Source organism: Capsella rubella, unplaced genomic scaffold, assembly GCF_000375325.1.
Source record: "Capsella rubella cultivar Monte Gargano unplaced genomic scaffold, Caprub1_0 scaffold_6, whole genome shotgun sequence".
In the NCBI taxonomy this organism is placed as follows: Eukaryota; Viridiplantae; Streptophyta; class Magnoliopsida; order Brassicales; family Brassicaceae; genus Capsella; species Capsella rubella.
This window is the reverse complement of record NW_006238918.1, coordinates 5,056,853-5,073,886: the sequence shown is the minus strand read 5'-3', so window position 1 is coordinate 5,073,886 and position 17,034 is coordinate 5,056,853. Positions and strand designations below refer to the sequence as shown.

At 38.3% G+C, this 17,034-nt stretch overlaps 6 protein-coding genes across 9 annotated transcripts; 5 read left to right on the top strand and 1 right to left on the bottom strand.

Annotated features, from left to right (window-relative positions):
• Positions 1-26: 26 nt before the first annotated feature.
• Positions 27-1,167, top strand: LOC17882989 (40S ribosomal protein S19-2). Its single transcript, XM_006288796.2, has 4 exons — positions 27-193; positions 437-527; positions 615-798; positions 873-1,167. The coding sequence occupies exons 1-4, from the start codon at positions 110-112 to the stop codon at positions 943-945; spliced, it is 432 nt and encodes a 143-aa protein (XP_006288858.1). The 5' UTR covers positions 27-109; the 3' UTR covers positions 946-1,167.
• Positions 1,168-1,435: 268 nt separating this feature from the next.
• Positions 1,436-4,219, bottom strand: LOC17883627. 2 transcript variants are annotated; one of them, XM_006287530.2, is made up of 8 exons: positions 3,320-4,217; positions 3,188-3,233; positions 3,002-3,094; positions 2,795-2,914; positions 2,511-2,609; positions 2,150-2,209; positions 1,970-2,064; positions 1,436-1,760 (listed from the first exon to the last, which is right to left on the bottom strand). In XM_006287530.2, exons 1-8 carry the CDS (start codon positions 4,153-4,155, stop codon positions 1,625-1,627), a joined length of 1,485 nt encoding a protein of 494 aa, XP_006287592.1. In that variant the 5' UTR covers positions 4,156-4,217; the 3' UTR covers positions 1,436-1,624. The 2 variants fall into 2 exon arrangements, with proteins under 2 accessions (XP_006287592.1, XP_023636786.1); XM_023781018.1 differs by having other exon boundaries at positions 1,651-1,841; positions 1,965-2,064; positions 3,320-4,219.
• Positions 4,220-4,775: 556 nt separating this feature from the next.
• On the top strand, positions 4,776-6,643 carry LOC17882648 (ankyrin repeat-containing protein BDA1). The gene is made up of 2 exons (XM_006287594.2): positions 4,776-5,119; positions 5,413-6,643. Exons 1-2 carry the CDS (start codon positions 4,804-4,806, stop codon positions 6,522-6,524), a joined length of 1,428 nt encoding a protein of 475 aa, XP_006287656.1. The 5' UTR covers positions 4,776-4,803; the 3' UTR covers positions 6,525-6,643.
• Positions 6,644-7,707: 1,064 nt separating this feature from the next.
• Positions 7,708-10,108, top strand: LOC17882275 (UDP-glucose 6-dehydrogenase 3). Of its 3 annotated transcripts, none has more exons than XM_006287582.2 (2): positions 7,708-7,808; positions 8,422-10,108. In XM_006287582.2, the coding sequence occupies exon 2, from the start codon at positions 8,444-8,446 to the stop codon at positions 9,884-9,886; it is 1,443 nt and encodes a 480-aa protein (XP_006287644.1). In that variant the 5' UTR covers positions 7,708-7,808; positions 8,422-8,443; the 3' UTR covers positions 9,887-10,108. The 3 variants fall into 3 exon arrangements, with proteins under 3 accessions (XP_006287644.1, XP_006287643.1, XP_006287642.1); XM_006287581.2 differs by having other exon boundaries at positions 7,714-7,808; positions 8,431-10,108; XM_006287580.2 differs by lacking the exon at positions 7,708-7,808 and adding an exon at positions 8,031-8,049 and having other exon boundaries at positions 8,431-10,108.
• Positions 10,109-10,193: 85 nt separating this feature from the next.
• LOC17881681 lies at positions 10,194-12,006 on the top strand. The gene has a single exon (XM_006289196.2). The coding sequence runs from the start codon at positions 10,551-10,553 to the stop codon at positions 11,661-11,663; it is 1,113 nt and encodes a 370-aa protein (XP_006289258.1). The 5' UTR covers positions 10,194-10,550; the 3' UTR covers positions 11,664-12,006.
• A 1,017-nt stretch (positions 12,007-13,023) lies between these two features.
• Positions 13,024-16,662, top strand: LOC17882041 (probable galacturonosyltransferase 14). The gene is made up of 6 exons (XM_023781097.1): positions 13,024-13,696; positions 14,411-14,466; positions 14,555-14,710; positions 14,922-15,512; positions 15,605-15,907; positions 16,002-16,662. Exons 1-6 carry the CDS (start codon positions 13,486-13,488, stop codon positions 16,281-16,283), a joined length of 1,599 nt encoding a protein of 532 aa, XP_023636865.1. The 5' UTR covers positions 13,024-13,485; the 3' UTR covers positions 16,284-16,662.
• Positions 16,663-17,034: the final 372 nt, after the last annotated feature.

The window sequence follows — 17,034 nt, the reverse complement described above, 5'->3', positions numbered from 1 at the left end:
TAATATATATATACACTCTCTAACTGAAAATTGAAAGATTTTGGCATTGCGGAGTGAGAGAGAGGAAGAGATACGGAGTGATTCAATTGAGTTGTTCATTTCTAGAGCAATGACGACTGGTAAAACCGTGAAAGATGTTTCTCCTCACGATTTCGTCAAAGCTTACGCTTCTCACCTCAAGCGATCTGGAAAGGTTAGTGGCTTCTTAATTGCTTCTCTTTCAAGTTTGATTTGCTTCAGTTGAGAATCAAAAGGCTCTTATAATGAGTTTTGGGAGAAAAGAATTGGAATTTTGGGAGCTTCTGCTATTGTATTTCCATGTGTTGGTGTTTTTTTGAGGCATTGAATCTGTAAAAAGACTGAGGAAGATAGATATATAGAAATGATCATATTGGTAGGTAATTGTAAAGTCAATTGTTTCTTTTGTCTGATTCAGATCGAGCTTCCTCTATGGACAGACATTGTGAAGACTGGTCGTTTAAAGGAGCTTGCTCCATACGACCCGGATTGGTACTACATTAGAGCTGGTAAACAAAGAACTTATCTTTCTCTTCGTTGCTTCTGTTTTTTTAATTGAGTCATCATAAATGTTGTTGATCTCTTTCTTGGTGCAGCTTCTATGGCCAGGAAGGTTTACTTGAGAGGTGGTCTTGGTGTTGGTGCTTTCAGACGAATCTATGGTGGAAGCAAAAGAAATGGAAGTCGACCACCACATTTCTGTAAGAGCAGTGGCGGTATTGCTCGCCATATTCTCCAACAGTTGGAGACTATGAGCATTGTTGAGCTCGACACAAGAGGGTAATATTTTTATCTTTCTATATGCACTTTTGTAAGCTTACCTCTCTTCTCACTTCTTTCATTCGTTGTCTCAGAGGAAGAAGAATTACTTCAAGTGGTCAACGGGATTTGGATCAGGTTGCTGGGCGTATTGCAGCTGAATCATAGAGTGCTGAATGTTTTTCTCCTTGTGCTTTGCTTTGGGAGAGATTCAAGAATGTTACTGATATTTTTGGGTTTTGGGATTTTAGATCTTTATTCTCTTCTGTTGTGCTCACCTTGACGGACTAGTTTGATATTTCAAACTGTTGAAGTTTTGTTCTTACAGTGATTTTGTACCCCAAGTTTACTCTTTGGCATAGAAATCTTAGAGACATAGTTTACTCTCCCTTTATGAAACTCTTCGGATATGTCAGTTATATCCAAATTTAATCTTTTAGATAGTTGCATCTTTCTTGACTAAAACAAAACAAGTACACCGGAATCTCTACAAACAAAAATCCAAAACTCACATATAGCGGAGTATTACAATAGTTAGTATTAGTATTCTATGAATCAAATCATATGATATGCCAGTTAAATCCAAATTCAAACTGGAGGACAAGTATAAAATCTTTCTGAACCAGAACTCCAACAGACCAAACAGGATTTTGCAAACGAATATGAAAACTTTCTCATTTTTTTTGGGTGTAGACCAGATTATTACAAAGGTGGAACAAGAATGATTGTCAAATCTGTGAAACTGCAACTAATTGGTTGCTTCATTGAATCTCTTACAGAAGGTAATGTAGTTTTTAAAATGAGAATATGGACAGGGATAATAGTTATTGAATCCAAAAGACGCTTTTCAGAGAAACTGATATTGGAAATCGCTCATGCAGGAGCCAGTTTCACTCCAAGAAGATGAACTGCAGCATCTGATCTTCTTGTGTTGTGGTATGTGAAACTTGGGATCTCGCGGTGCAGTTGGATGTTTGCTCGACCTTTTAATGATAAAAGAAAACAACAAAAAGCAATTGTATCAGATTTTGCAAATAAGGTCATTGTTCTAAGAAGGTTACTCTCTGTTAGTTTGTCACTTGTCAGTAAAAACTATATATAGCTGCAAAACGGATTACCACTTATATAAACTATCTCTAACTACCACTGTCTATACAAGAAAGGAGGCTTCAAGCGTTTAAATCTACCGTACCTTCTTGGAATGAATGGTCGATCAAAGTATGGCATTGGTTGTGCTTTAGGGACCAATTCTTTCCTCAGCCTTTTTATCTCTTCTTCCTCCGCCAACTGAAAAAATATGATGGATTTATCAGAATCAATTTCAGAAATACTGTTAAAAGATATGACCACGATATGTCATAGAAAACTTTACCTTTTGTTGTCTTTCTCTTTCCACTTTGTATTGCTCAATGAAGCTCATCTTCTCCGCGACCTAGAACAACAAAAAGTCACACTTTTAACCTGGTGAAATTTTTGGAACAATGCTATACCCTATTATAAACAAGATAAGCTTGACTACAGTACACACAATTTGACACTATCACCATCTTTTCTTTCAGTCTCAACACAACCATCATAAGGATGATAAGAAGGACTAAATTATATGACAGTATAACTATGACCTGAAGCCAAATAATTTAAGCGGCCATGTTTAAAGGTATCTTGAAAAAGGGAGGGCAAAATTCTCTATGATGCCTACTTCATCCAACAAAATGTAGATTTAATCACTGCACCTGGTAATCAAATTCTGCTCGTTCAACTGCCCGGACATCTGAGTGGAGCGTCAAGTCAACTGGTCTTGTGATGTCTTTCCAATGAGGCTTAACAAGACACTGAAAAACAGAATACAACATTAGAATGCTAACTTGACCGTATGCAAGTCTATTAATACTTAACAATACATCGTTTGCTTTCATTTCAAACTTAAGATTGAATTCTCTGCGTGGAAAGATCCATAACAAACAGTTCTAGATTGGCCATTAAAATGCTGCAAGTTACCAAGCATACGCATGCTTACCTCAGGTTCATCAGTTGTCCATGGAAGACCTTGAGCAATGGGGATTCTCATCTTTTCTTCCTCCATCGTCATTTCTTGAAGCTTTTTTGCAAACTCTTCCTCTTTCATTTTACCTCTTTGCTGCAGAGAAACAAAAGACCAACCAAAGTCACTTTCTACCATAAAATCCCAAAACTCTCTATTTTATTTCATCTAAGAAAGTCATACCTCAGTTCTAAGCTTAAACGGCTTCAAGGAAGTGACCTTGACCTGCTTCTTCTTTGATCTTCTACTTCCCATTGTAGTAGATGAGTCCAAGCTCTGCCATAAACAGGAATTATCAAACTGATTATTAAACTTTATTGACATACGAAGCAAGACAGCTAATCAAAACCAGATGCTATTGAAACATACATTTCTTCTGCTTCTCCGGCCAGCATTTGAACTCCCACTCAAAGCACTGAAATATCACCAGATCAAACAATTAAGAACAAGACAAGATCAAAGAAGTAACAGTTGAGAACTTTTAGTCAAGGACGAACTAACCTGCCGCGGGTGCTATCCCAGGACGAAGAAACGGAGGCATTTGGGTCTAACCCGAGATTCTTAGCTGTTAAAACCAATTCAGATGGACAAAACGAAGAACTCCACGGGTTTTGCCCTTTCTCACCCTCCAAGAAGTTAGGTTGCTGTTTCATTTCACATGTCGCCGGCTTCTTCATATCTTCTTCGGTTTGATTCTCTTCATCCTTGTTGGCAGTCTTTGAATTACTAAAGCAAGTGAGCTTTTCAAATGCTTCAACAAGATTCATCACTTTACCAGATACAGGCACACTTTGCCGTGCCTCTTCCACCACCTTAGCCCTTGACCTCTTCATTGTCGAAACGCCAATTTTCTCCGGCTCCCCGGATTCTTCTCCTTGTAGCTCATCTCCATCTCCGAGATTACAGCATTCATCCAAACCTCCCATTTCCTCCTCCGATTCATTTCGTTTTTTGAAAAACTCCTCTTGCGAAGCACGAAGCGTTTCATACGCAACACAGACACATTTCATGTTCCCCTTCCTCCGCTCTCCGCATTTACAGTCAACCGATTCTGCAACCGCTGGATCCTTCTTCCCATTCCTCGACTTCTTCTTCGTCACCACAACAAACTTCCTCTCTCTGATCCGACTCCGGGGAGAGAAAACCGCCTGGCTCGGTTTAGGATTCGGGCTCTGATTCTTCTGCGCCGATTTCTTCGCAGATTTCTTAGCCGGACTCGAAATGTTGGGGTGTGAATTCTCCGACGATCTGGAAGTATCTTGAACCTTGGATTGAAACTTGCTCCGATCCTTCACCGGAGTACCTGGTTTCCCATTCTTCAATGTTAACGACTCCATCGAAAATAAGAACAGAATCTGGAATCGAATGAGCAATACGAATACGGATCTAGATCTGAGAATTTTATTCAACACGAATTAGTGTTTTTTTTTTGTCTTGAAATGGAGTTTTGTAAAATGAATAAGAAGAGGAGTCGAACAAAATGTGACCGTTGCGGCGCTCTTTTGGACGCTCTCTAAACGGCTACTCTTTTTGGTGCTTTTTTAATAAATAAACTTAGATTAGTAAGAAATCATTATTTTCCTAATCTTGTCCGTTAATGTCATCAGATTAATGTTAATCCTGTTTCAATCCACCGTTTAACGCCACGTCACATCAACAGTTCCACAAGTTTACAGAAAATGAAATCGTGGCCGTTCGAACAAAGAGATGGTCACTTTCAAGTTTCTGACTATAATTCTTTTCTATCTAATATTAACCGTTGGATCAAAATGATGGATCAAAGTAATGTCCATGTATACAGCCACGTCACAATTTTTCAGCTCCCGTATTTTATTTTTCCGGGAATTTACTTGATTCACAAACTAGTTATCATTTCGCAGCCAATTACGTTTCGTCATCTCCCTCGTGTATAAGTAATAAACCACAGACACAGAAAATAATACCCAAATAATTGTTGTTTTGGTCTCCTTCTTTACACCACCTGAATGGATCAAAGATCATTAGAAGCTGCTGCTAAATCTGGAAACATTGATCTACTGTACGAACTGATCCATGAAGATCCATACGTTCTTAAAAAAATCGACGACGTGCCATTCCTTCATACTCCTCTCCACGTGGCAGCCGTCGCCGGGAAAACAGAGTTTGCTATGGAAATTATAAACTTGAAACCGTCTTTTGCCCGGAAACTTAACGCGGACGGACTTACGCCGTTACACCTCGCCGTGGATCATGGTCACTTCTGGTTCGCACTTGAACTAGTTAAGGTTGATCCAAGTCTTGTTCGCGTTAAAGGGAGACATGGTACTTACCCTTATTTGTTGAGTTGATTTTCCTCCAGTCTTAGCTCTAATCTAATCAATTCGTACTAGTTATGTATATAATGTGTATCTAGTAAATATAAATCTTGGATAGAGTATTGAAGTATGACCAATACTCCATTGAATGAATTCTGGTTTGATTTCAGTCTATAGATCCAACTAAACATAAACATTATGTTGATCAAGTATTGTCAGTTGAACTAGATTTGTTACCCAAACCTAAACTCGATGTTTAACCGAGAGATGTTCACTTTATTTTTTCTTGTCCAAACAAAGGTATGACACCATTGCTAGTTGCGGTAAGCAAAAAGAAGATTGATCTGATATCAGAATTCTTCTTGGTTTGCCCCGAAAGCATTGTGGACGCAAACGTTAACGGAGAGAACGCTCTTCACATCGCCATGAATAACTACGACGAAAGAGATCAAGGACTAATTATTCTTAAAGTTCTCATGGGATGGATCCTAAGATTGTGTCAGAAAGATGCCGAGTGGATTGAGACAAGAGTCATAAACCGAAGAGACAAAGACGGTAACACGCCTTTACATCTCGCGGCGTACGAGACCAATCGTCAAGCTATGAAATTGATGTTAAAGAGTTCCAATATCAACGTCAACATTGAGAACAAGAACGGTTTCACTGTTCTCGACGTCGCTGCATTACACAATAACAGAGAGATAGAGAGAATGGTTAAGAAACATGGTGGAAAACGCTCTGTTTCTCTGGTTAAGATTAAGACAACATCCGACCTACTCGCGTCCAAGCTTTCTTGGAGAGAATCGAGACGGACAAAGAATATTCGGTTTTATTCTTGGATTTCTGAAGAGAGAAGAAACGCTCTTTTAGTGGTCGCAGCTCTGATAGTCACAGCTACTTATCAGACCGCTCTCCAGCCTCCCGGAGGCGTGTCAGATGGCGGCGGTCAAGACGGTGGTACAAGCAGGTTCGAAAGCGGGTTCAGTGGTGGCGGTCGGAACGGTACAAAAACGAGCAGTCCGAAAGCGGGTTCAGTGGTTATGGACGAGAGCTATTATATCCAGTTATGGTTATGGAACAGTGTGGGTTTCGTCTATGCCATTTATCTGATGATACGCATGTTGAGTTTAGGAAAAGAGAGTATGTTTTGGTATTACCCTCTGTTCGTTCCTCTGCTCTTCGCTTACTCAGTTGCAGGAGATGTGATCAAGCCGAACGTAAACGCGTTCATGATCGCAGGTGTGGCTGCGGTCGTGATTCTGATCATTTGGGAATTGGTGGTTGGGTTTTGGGAATGGGTGCAGGCTAAGAGAACCAAGTTGCGTGGACCCAAGAGTGGATTGGTTTGGGAAGGTTTCACTACGTTGGATCAAGCTAGAGGTGCAACGCCTAATAGGTATGTCATGAGGTGATCTTAATTTCCCTCTTAGTAATTTACTGTTGCTTTGTATAATTCATCTTTAGAATGTATAATACTACTTTACTTGGGGAAAGCAAATGTAAATGTATGAATGATGTATATTATTTGCATAAAAAGACTACATAATTGACAGGAGTACACGTTGCTAAAAAGCGGAGGGTGTAGTATGACGCATTCTAATTCTCGGATGTAAAACTAGTAAAGTAATTAGTGAATCTACAAAAATTATGATTGCGGGTTTAATACAGTGTTCAAAAGTAACATGGCAAACCAAATCGAGTTGTATACGAACCAGCTTTTTTGCTGGTCAACGTATAAGAACTATGTTATATTCCTCATTGGTTTTGATTAAGTTTTTTTTTTTTTTTTTTCCAATTATTCCTTTTAAGATTGCAAATTCAACCACTCTTTTTTTTTTTTTTTGTTATATATTTGTTTGTATAATAATTCAAATAATAGCTTGAGAAGCACTTCAAAAAAGTGTGACTGAGTTTTGAAGCAAAGTGCAATTAGTCTTTTGTCTCAAGTTAGTCCTGGAGGCTTCACCACACAATCACCTAATTAAGTACTCATACAAAAATGGATTTTATAATAAGTAGATTAACATGTACATTATTGAAAATTAAACACCAAACTTTTGGTAAATAGTATACAAAAACCAATAATGTATATGCCTCAAATACGTTTGTTTAGTCATAATCTCTCTTTTTCCAGTCTAAGTAAGAGAAAAGAAAAACAGAAAGACAATAAATAAATTTATTTCGTTTCCAATATGTGTTAATTAATGAACAAATGTAAAACAGCCTAAAATAGGGAAAATAACCAGAAAAAAGTGAAAAGAAATTAAATATTTTTTTTGGCATATAGGATACAGTCAAATTAATGTTGGTCGAAATCCAAATGTATGGATACAAAAAATGTCAAATGTTTAAATAAACGTGTCTTAAAGAACTTTAAACCTGCCAAATATTGTGAGGCCCATCGTTTTTTCTACCTTTCTTCATTTAAGTTTTAACTGAAAGTGTACAGATTTTTAATTATTTATTAAGCAACAATAAATCAAGTTAACCCGAAAAAAAAAAGAGATTAAAGGAACACTTTTAAACCGCGTTACTCTTTGACGGTTTCAAGGGTATTATAGGAATCTAATCACCTATATAAACTCCATACTCACCCCGCTCTTCTTCTTCTCTCCATCGTCAGATTTACCGATTTCAGCTCCATTTTCTTCGATCACTGTATAGCCCAGAGCCTACGTAGCTCACCGCACCTTCAGGTATTCATCAATTCTCTAACTTCTTTCTCTCTCGCTCTTTTTATTTCTCGATCCAATTTTGGTGTTTCTCGCGATCCGATCTCGGCTTTTCTCCTCCCTGTTTCGATTTGGATCTATTTTGGTTTTTGAATGTTTATATTTGTTTTGGTTTCATCTCCAAACGAAACACTCTCCGGTTCTGATTAGAATTTGTTTCTGCATTCAAGCTTCGATCTGTGTCGGTGATCTGCTGACAATTCACGTAATTTCCTTTCTCATTTACGTTTTTTAAAAATAATAATTTCCCAATCCTTGAACCGGCCGGTTATTTTGCATGTACCAGATCTGATATTTTGATTTGAATTTCTCCATCTATGTGTGTAGTTTTCCTTGATTTGGTGGTAGCTTTCACCTAATATATTCTGTGTGCATCTTCTACTTCTTACAAAACCGGATCTGTCAAATTTTAATTTCTTTACAATGGTTGGATCTGATTTGTTGAGTCAAAATTTCGTTTAAAGACCTTTTTTATGCACTCACTTGGTTTTGGTGTTTATTTTTATCATGGTATTGATTACAGAGTGATTTTGAAGTTTGACGTTAAACTTCTATTTTATGTTATTGTATTGTGGAGGTGATTCAGATAGCAAAGCAAAATGGTGAAGATTTGCTGCATTGGAGCTGGATATGTTGGTGGTCCAACCATGGCCGTCATTGCTCTTAAGTGTCCATCTGTTGAAGTAGCCGTTGTTGATATCTCTGTGCCAAGGATCACTGCCTGGAACAGCGATCAGCTCCCCATCTATGAGCCTGGTCTTGATGATGTTGTTAAGCAGTGCCGTGGAAAGAATCTCTTCTTCAGCACCGATGTTGAGAAACATGTCAGAGAGGCTGACATTGTCTTTGTCTCTGTCAACACCCCGACTAAGACCCGTGGTCTTGGAGCTGGCAAAGCTGCTGATTTGACTTACTGGGAGAGCGCTGCTCGTATGATCGCCGATGTTTCCGTTTCTGACAAGATTGTTGTTGAGAAATCAACTGTGCCTGTCAAAACTGCTGAGGCAATTGAGAAGATTCTTACACACAACAGCAAAGGAATCAAATTCCAGATTCTCTCCAACCCTGAGTTCCTTGCTGAAGGAACCGCTATTGAAGACCTTTTCATGCCTGACCGTGTCCTCATCGGTGGTCGGGAAACACCTGAAGGATTTGCAGCCGTCAAAGCCTTGAAAGATGTTTATGCCCAATGGGTACCTGAAGAGAGAATCCTCACCACCAACCTCTGGTCCGCTGAGCTTTCCAAGCTTGCTGCTAACGCCTTCTTAGCCCAGAGGATCTCATCAGTCAATGCAATGTCTGCTCTTTGTGAAGCCACTGGCGCCAATGTCTCTGAGGTCTCTTACGCTGTGGGCAAAGACTCTCGGATTGGCCCCAAGTTCTTGAACTCAAGTGTCGGATTCGGTGGATCCTGTTTCCAGAAGGATATCCTCAACTTAGTCTACATCTGTGAATGCAACGGCTTACCCGAAGTTGCTGAGTACTGGAAACAAGTCATCAAGATCAACGACTACCAGAAAACCCGATTTGTTAACCGCATCGTCTCTTCAATGTTCAACACAGTCTCCAACAAAAAGATTGCGGTTCTTGGTTTTGCCTTCAAGAAAGACACAGGAGACACTAGAGAGACTCCAGCCATTGATGTCTGCAAAGGTCTGTTAGGTGACAAAGCTCGTCTCAGCATCTACGACCCACAAGTCACTGAGGAGCAGATCCAAAGAGACTTAACCATGAACAAATTCGACTGGGACCACCCGCTTCATCTCCAGCCCATGAGTCCCACCACTGTGAAACAAGTCTCAGTCGTTTGGGACGCATACGATGCAACCAAAGACGCTCACGGTATCTGCATTTTAACCGAGTGGGACGAATTCAAGAAACTCGACTTTGAAAAGATCTTTGAGAACATGCAGAAACCAGCTTTTGTTTTCGACGGTAGAAACGTCGTCGACGCTGAGAAACTCAGGAAGATTGGGTTCATTGTTTACTCCATTGGTAAGCCATTGGACCAGTGGCTCAAGGACATGCCTGCTCTTGCCTAAACAACCAAACCTTTTCCTTAGCTTTTTCTCCATATTTTTTCCGAATTCTCATGAGTTTTTTTTCATATATCTTTAACTATGTTTTGATCAATAATTGTCGTTTTGATATGAATTCCAACAGAGATTTTAGGTTTGGTTTTTGTTGGTAATTATGTACCTTGGGTTATCAAATATTGTAAGCTTTTTGAGTATTATTTACATAATATACAAGTTTGATTTCTACTTCAGTTAGTATTATTTAACTCAACATTGTTCTGCTGCGACGCGTGAACCTCTAGGCGAAACTGAAGCTCTCATTCCCTCTAATCTTGAACTACCCCTTTCATAACTGTACTTCGTTCAGTGCTTTATATATCTTATCCGTTTCTTCATTCCCCTTGCTCCCTTATTCTCCCGAAAACTCAAACTCACAGAAGCTCAAAAGACTTCTTTCGTTTTATTCATCTTCTTCTTTCTGTCTCCGACGCTTTCTTTCTCAGTTTTCTCGGGAAAATGATGAGAAACAGAGTATGATCCTTCTTTTTCGTCACCTCATCTGATAGATTCTTTGATAATGAGTCTGGCTTGTGTTTGTTGCATCCTTCTCTGCCTCTACATCATCTACCTCATTGTTACCTTGATCGACTTCTTCTTTATCACCAAATCCCATGTGTTTCGCGCCTAAATGGAAGAAGAACATCAAGATCTCGATAAACCCATATATGGAGCTCTACGACATCTCAAGATTACTCAGTCACGAGAAGAAAAAGAAGAATCTACGAACCAACAGCGTCACTACAGTCTAAGGGAAAACCCGAAGAAGAAAATCCAGAAATCTCCGGAGCCGATGAAGAAGACTCTGTTTAGATGCGAAGAATGTGGAAAAGGGTTCCGGTACGAAAAGTGTTTTTCGAACCATCTAGCGGTGATGCATTCGTCGACGAACCAGAAGGTTTATGAAGAATCTATGATGAGTCTGTGTTGTAGCTTCAGTCGTGTGAGGAAGAAGAAAAGATCGAGCCTTATGAGGTACAAGAAGACTTCACTTTCTGAGTCACGTTCTGTTTTTGTTGCGAATGATGACGAGTTAGAAGTGGCGGATTGTTTGATTCTACTGTCTAAGAGTAGTCCCAAGGTCTTATACGGACTTAAACTTGAATCTGAAGCAGTAGATGTTACTCCTGAGACACCTAAAGGTAGCTATGATTTGGGTTGTTTGCGCAACAAGAAACCGCGAAAAGGTTGTGAATTTGAATCTGGGTATTTCAGTAATGAACAAAGACTTATGGAAGAAGGGCTTAGTAGTTATGAAACACTGAAAGAACCAGGTAGCTTCTTGAGTGACGATAATAGATTGGATCAGCAGAAGGAGAGAAAGGTGCAAAGACATCTAGAAGAAGAGGTTACTCCTCCTGTGAGATTCAAAGGACCTATGAGTTTTTTGGGAGAGAAGCATGAACTGGATAAGCTGAAACATTGCAAAGCCAGTGACTTTGAATCTGGTCTTTACAGAACTGAGCTTGGAGTAAGGGGTATGGAGTGTACTGAGATGATAGCTGAACCTGAAAAGAAGAACGTTGAGCATCAATGCAGGTTGTGCAACAAAGTATTCTCGTCTTATCAAGCACTAGGAGGTCATCAGACGTTTCATCGGATGAACACAAGTAAGAACAAGAAGGATTGCAGAGAGGAATCAGTAGAACCTGAGGATGAATCTGTGAGATGCTCAACGACGAAGAGAAGAAGACAGGCAAGTGCAGCATCCTTTCAAGGAGTTCCAGCTCGGTTCATGCTTTAAGTGGTCGCATGGCAAGAGAAAACACTCGAAAAACAGAGGAATTCCTTCCTGTTAGTGATGTTGGAGTCAAGTTTAACTGAAACTCTGTTTTTCTCGAATAGGAGCTGATAGTCAAATTTGAGACTTTTCTTGCTCTGTTGTTTTAGATGAGAGGAAAAAAAATCCATTGTACTTGGAGCTTTAACAATTTCATGAGAAACTTGGTGGAGAGAAAACAGATTGGGATGTTTCTTGTAGCTGTTCTGAATCGAAATAGTAGATAGTTAAGTTTGAGACTTTTTTGCTCTGTTTCGTTTGTAGCACTTGTTTCCTTGAAATGAAACTCGGGGTTTTGATTCCGGTCCGGGTCAATTTTGGTCGATATGAAAAGTCACAATGGAATGTGTCGGTCGGTGTCTTTGGTATTTCAACAAAACTTTTGAGCATATAAATGAAATTAAATAAACTACTTTTCCTGACCAAATATAATAACAACAACTTTTTTTTTTTTTTTTTGGAATTTCATAATACGTTAAACGAAAACGACAGAGAGAACTGTATTTTGTAATTAAATTTCGTAAAAATAACCTATGGTGAAAAATTGGACCTACCAGCTAAGATATATATATTTTAAAAAAATACTGTTTAATGAGATTTTAATCCATGATAATTTCGACAAAAAAGGTAAATATATAATCCAATTGCTAAATTTCTTCTTTTGAGCACATTAAATTGAAAGAGCTTGCGTACGAAATCAAATCACTTGTAATTCACGTCATTTGTTATGTGGACGCCGTCAATTTACAATGTTGCATTTTTTCTCTTTTCTTTTTTAGCTTTTAGTCTAATGATGAGTTTTAAGAAAAGTATTTACATCAGATTTTTCAAAAAGAAATAAGAAGTCTCTTTTTTTTACTTTTTTTTTTTGTTGTTGTTGGAAACCAGTTGAGATGGTCTATTTTTTTTGCTTCTTATATCTTTTAAATAAACACCAGTTGAGATGGTCTATTTTTTTTGCTTCTTTTTATCTTAATTGGAAGTATAATTATTATTTTTTAAAACAGTTTAATTGTCAATTTTCGTAATTATTATGTTTTGATCAAAATTAGTTTATATATGAATCAATTAAGAGGAAAGATGAAAAAGCAAAACTCTTGCTTAGCCATGAAAATAGGTGGAGACAAATGTATAATTAGCTCTCTATAAAACAAGCCCTAAACTCAAGGTCAAGACACCCATTTTTAAAAATTAATTAATCTTTTTCATTATAATTTTTAGATCTTGAAATAATTATGATTATTATTTTTTTCCTTAATTTTTAATTTATTCTGATTTTATTATTATTATTATTATTATTTGTTTAGATCCACCGGCAAAATCACTGAGAACAAAAAAAGAAGCTCGTTATTATTCCTCTCATTTGTTTCATTTCTTCTTCCTCAGCTCTTTGATTTTTGTGTTTCTTGATCTGTGAGGAAGACCTCTCTTTCGAATCTCTGCTCAAGACGTGAATTTGAGGCAACCCCATTTCGATTCTCGTATTCAATTTGATTGAATTGAAGCAAATCAACATAGGAGTAAGGCGGGAATCTCGAATTTTTGATTCTTCCATTGGTGGTCTGAAATCCAAATGCGGTCTGGGAGAAGACCACAAGGAAGAAGAACTGCGACAAGGAACGGAACAGAGACGGAATTGAGATCGATAATCGGTGAGAAATCGGGATCGGAGGGGCGGAATCTGATCGGATCTGATGTTGGGTTCGGGATTGTTGCTGTCAGGAGTTAGGGCTTTCTCGGATTCGATTTCTCTTGTCACTGTGGTGGGGCTGCACTACCAAGGAGGATGCAGCTTCACATATCGCCTAGCATGAGAAGCATCACGATTTCGAGCAGCAATGAGTTTATTGACTTGATGAAGATCAAGGTCGCAGCTCGTCACATCTCTTACCGAACTCTCTTCCACACCATCTTAATCCTCGCTTTCTTGTTGCCTTTTGTCTTCATCCTCACCGCTGTTGTTACCCTCGAAGGTGTCAACAAATGCTCCTCCATCGGTATAAATTACCTTCTTTTTTATTTTATTTTTTGTTCTCTTCTTCATCTTAACTGGTTCGGATCTCGACTTTTCTGATGCGGATTAGCTAACTTTAGGATTCTCTGTTGTGGCTTGTCTCTCCGTGGACCGTTTAGGATCTTCCTTTGCTTCTGGATTTTGTCATGCTTACGAAAAGTTTTCATTTTGCTAGTTTTGTTGGATCCAATGGTGATGCTAGGTACTAGGATTGGCTCAAGTCAACACAGTTTGGTTGATTTTGGATTCTTCTTGTTAGGTCCCCACTAATGAATTTTGTAGGATCTTGGTTTTCAAAGAGCTGTACTACCCTAATTGTTAGGAGTACATATAATTTTCATAATCTGTTTCTCACATTTCCCTATCAATGCATTTTTGTTGGATTGTGGAGCTGAATGATTTCTTTTGCAGAATTCCTTGTTTGTTCGTGTTGAGTATATAACCTACATACTTCTCAGCATTACTAGATTTGAACCTAGTTGAATTACTCTTATGAAATTTTTTACTTTTATGTTTATCGATATGCTGTTTGGGTATATCTCGGTTCTATAACTATGTGGTTTAGTATGTTCATTTATTGAGGTTTTCCATTCAAGATCGGTGTTAATTGCAATTTAATGATCAACGTCCATGTTTCTTCCCGGTGCTCTTGTGACGCTCTCAATAAACTTTCTTTCACTTTTCTTCTTACTTTCAGATTGTTTAGGGAGGCGGATAGGTCCACGTCTTCTTGGTAGGGTAGATGATTCAGAGGTGAGTGGTTTCTTTCTTTAGTCGGCTAATTTTCAGTATCTTTTCATATTCTTAAATAATATAATTTTTCATGTTTCTCTTGCTGCAGAGACTAGCTAGAGACTTTTATAAAATTCTAAACGAAGTAAGCACTCAAGAAATTCCAGATGGTTTGAAGCTCCCATATTCTTTTAGTCAACTTGTCTCGGATATGAAGAATAACCACTATGATGCAAAAACATTTGCTCTTGTGCTACGAGCAATGGTACGCTTTGTCTGATCTGAAACTATTTTTGATCCTACATCAAAATGACATTTGTTTTTGTTTAGATGGAAAATCTGTTACATTTATCTGTGGCCCTTGAAATTGTTAAGCTGGTTTCCCTTTCTGCATATTGACAGTTCTTGTTGCTTTCTAAAGGGAGCCATATCAATTGGAAGATTATCATATGTGTGTTTTTATTTATCTTGAACAGATGGAGAAGTTTGAACGGGATATGAGGGAATCAAAATTTGCAGAACTTATGAACAAGCACTTTGCAGCAAGTTCCATACCCAAAGGCATTCATTGTCTCTCTCTAAGACTGACAGATGAATATTCCTCCAATGCCCATGCTCGTAGACAGCTTCCTTCACCAGAGTTTCTCCCTGTTCTTTCAGATAATGCTTACCACCATTTTATTTTGTCCACGGACAATATTTTGGCTGCCTCAGTTGTGGTCTCATCCGCTGTTCAGTCATCTTCAAAACCCGAGAAAATTGTCTTTCACATCATCACAGACAAGAAAACATATGCGGGTATGCATTCATGGTTTGCGCTAAATTCTGTTGCACCAGCTATCGTTGAGGTTAAAGGTGTTCATCAGTTTGACTGGTTGACGAGAGAAAATGTTCCGGTTTTGGAAGCTGTTGAAAGCCATAATGGTGTCAGGAACTATTATCATGGGAATCATGTCGCTGGGGCAAACCTCACCGAAACAACCCCTCGAACATTTGCTTCAAAATTGCAGTCTAGAAGTCCAAAATACATATCTTTGCTCAACCATCTTAGAATATATATCCCAGAGGTAAAATTTTATCCCCTTGTTTAAACTTGCAATAGTACTCAAGCGAATTCTAAAATCATTTGCAAATGTCATCTTTCTTTTGTTTGGAGTAGCTGTTCCCGAACTTGGAGAAGGTGGTATTTTTGGACGATGATATAGTTGTTCAAGGAGACTTGACTCCGCTTTGGGATATTGACCTTGGTGGTAAGGTCAATGGAGCGGTAGAAACTTGCCGGGGTGAAGATGAATGGGTGATGTCAAAGCGTTTAAGGAATTACTTCAATTTCTCTCACCCGCTCATTGCAAAGCATTTAGATCCCGAAGAATGTGCTTGGGCATATGGTATGAATGTCTTTGATCTACAAGCTTGGAGGAAGACAAACATCAGAGAAACGTATCACTCTTGGCTTAGAGAGGTAACTACCCAAGAAGCCTACGCACCTGTTATTTTTGATCAGATATCTCAAGTTACCTCACTATCCTACTCTGTTTGCTTCTGATTTTGAGCAGAATCTAAAGTCAAATCTGACAATGTGGAAGCTTGGAACCCTGCCCCCTGCTCTTATCGCGTTCAAGGGGCACGTCCACATAATAGACTCATCATGGCATATGCTTGGATTGGGCTATCAGAACATGACCAACATTGATAATGTGAAGAAAGCTGCAGTGATCCACTACAATGGGCAGTCGAAGCCATGGCTCGAGATTGGTTTTGAGCATCTTCGGCCGTTCTGGACAAAATACGTCAACTACTCCAATGATTTTATAAAGAATTGTCATATATTGGAGTAGCAACGCAAAACCTTTAGATGATCCTGAAGGTACACTTACAGGTGTAAAAGACAGAGGAAGTATAGAAAAGCAGAGATGAATAGAAGCCACTGCAGGCAGAGTTTACTCACTCACTCTAAAAGAAGATTCAGAAATTTAGTTTACCACATACATAAGAAACGTTGTTGCAGCGAAGGGGAAGCTGCATAAGAGAAAGAGAGAGAGAGATAAAGAATCATTCTTTCTGTAAAATAGAAGGTACCCTTTTTTGAAAATTCTTTCGGTTTCGATTGGAGGGATCCAATTCTTGAATCTTTTTTATAAGAAATGGGAAAGATTGGGTTTATATATGTCTTTTTTTTCTGGTTATATATTAAGAGAGGGGGTCATGACCAGAAAAGCCAGTTGTTGATAATCGAGGAACAAACAAATTATACATTCTTACTCCAAACATTGCTTATTATATCATTTTCGTTCATCATTTTTCACAATTTCACTTATGGATTCCGATGAAACGATCTTACTCTTTACAAATGTATATGTTTTTGTTTCTCAGCTTCAGAAGCATTTCAAGCTGTAATTTTTAATGTAATCTGTTGAGATCATTAGATAATCTGAGCCAACGTTAAAATGATTAGCAATTAATACACAAAAAAAACAAAAAAACAAAAGCTTTTGAATGTAAAAGTCTTGGGATTCCTTAATATAATTAGATCATACGTCCACAGAGCAATTTGATGATACAATCATACAATCTTAGTAATAAATTAAA

What these genes read in the sequence shown, in the direction of transcription:
- LOC17882989 (XM_006288796.2), top strand. Translation starts at nt 110, where the DNA reads ATGACGACTGGTAAAACCGTGAAAGATGTTTCTCCTCACGATTTCGTC. An exon ending in ACCTCAAGCGATCTGGAAAG is followed by an intron (nt 194 to 436) that starts GTTAGTGGCTTC and finishes TGTCTGATTCAG; the next exon opens with ATCGAGCTTCCTCTATGGAC. An exon ending in TTGGTACTACATTAGAGCTG is followed by an intron (nt 528 to 614) that starts GTAAACAAAGAA and finishes TTCTTGGTGCAG; the next exon opens with CTTCTATGGCCAGGAAGGTT.
- LOC17883627 (XM_023781018.1), bottom strand. Translation starts at nt 4,155, where the DNA reads ATGGAGTCGTTAACATTGAAGAATGGGAAACCAGGTACTCCGGTGAAG. An exon ending in GCCGGAGAAGCAGAAGAAAT is followed by an intron (nt 3,095 to 3,187) that starts GTATGTTTCAAT and finishes TGTTTATGGCAG; the next exon opens with AGCTTGGACTCATCTACTAC. An exon ending in ATTCATTCCAAGAAGGTACG is followed by an intron (nt 1,842 to 1,964) that starts GTAGATTTAAAC and finishes ACAAACTAACAG; the next exon opens with AGAGTAACCTTCTTAGAACA.
- LOC17882648 (XM_006287594.2), top strand. Translation starts at nt 4,804, where the DNA reads ATGGATCAAAGATCATTAGAAGCTGCTGCTAAATCTGGAAACATTGAT. An exon ending in TCGCGTTAAAGGGAGACATG is followed by an intron (nt 5,120 to 5,412) that starts GTACTTACCCTT and finishes GTCCAAACAAAG; the next exon opens with GTATGACACCATTGCTAGTT.
- LOC17882275 (XM_006287582.2), top strand. Translation starts at nt 8,444, where the DNA reads ATGGTGAAGATTTGCTGCATTGGAGCTGGATATGTTGGTGGTCCAACC.
- LOC17881681 (XM_006289196.2), top strand. Translation starts at nt 10,551, where the DNA reads ATGGAAGAAGAACATCAAGATCTCGATAAACCCATATATGGAGCTCTA.
- LOC17882041 (XM_023781097.1), top strand. Translation starts at nt 13,486, where the DNA reads ATGCAGCTTCACATATCGCCTAGCATGAGAAGCATCACGATTTCGAGC. An exon ending in CAACAAATGCTCCTCCATCG is followed by an intron (nt 13,697 to 14,410) that starts GTATAAATTACC and finishes TCTTACTTTCAG; the next exon opens with ATTGTTTAGGGAGGCGGATA. An exon ending in CTCTTGTGCTACGAGCAATG is followed by an intron (nt 14,711 to 14,921) that starts GTACGCTTTGTC and finishes TATCTTGAACAG; the next exon opens with ATGGAGAAGTTTGAACGGGA.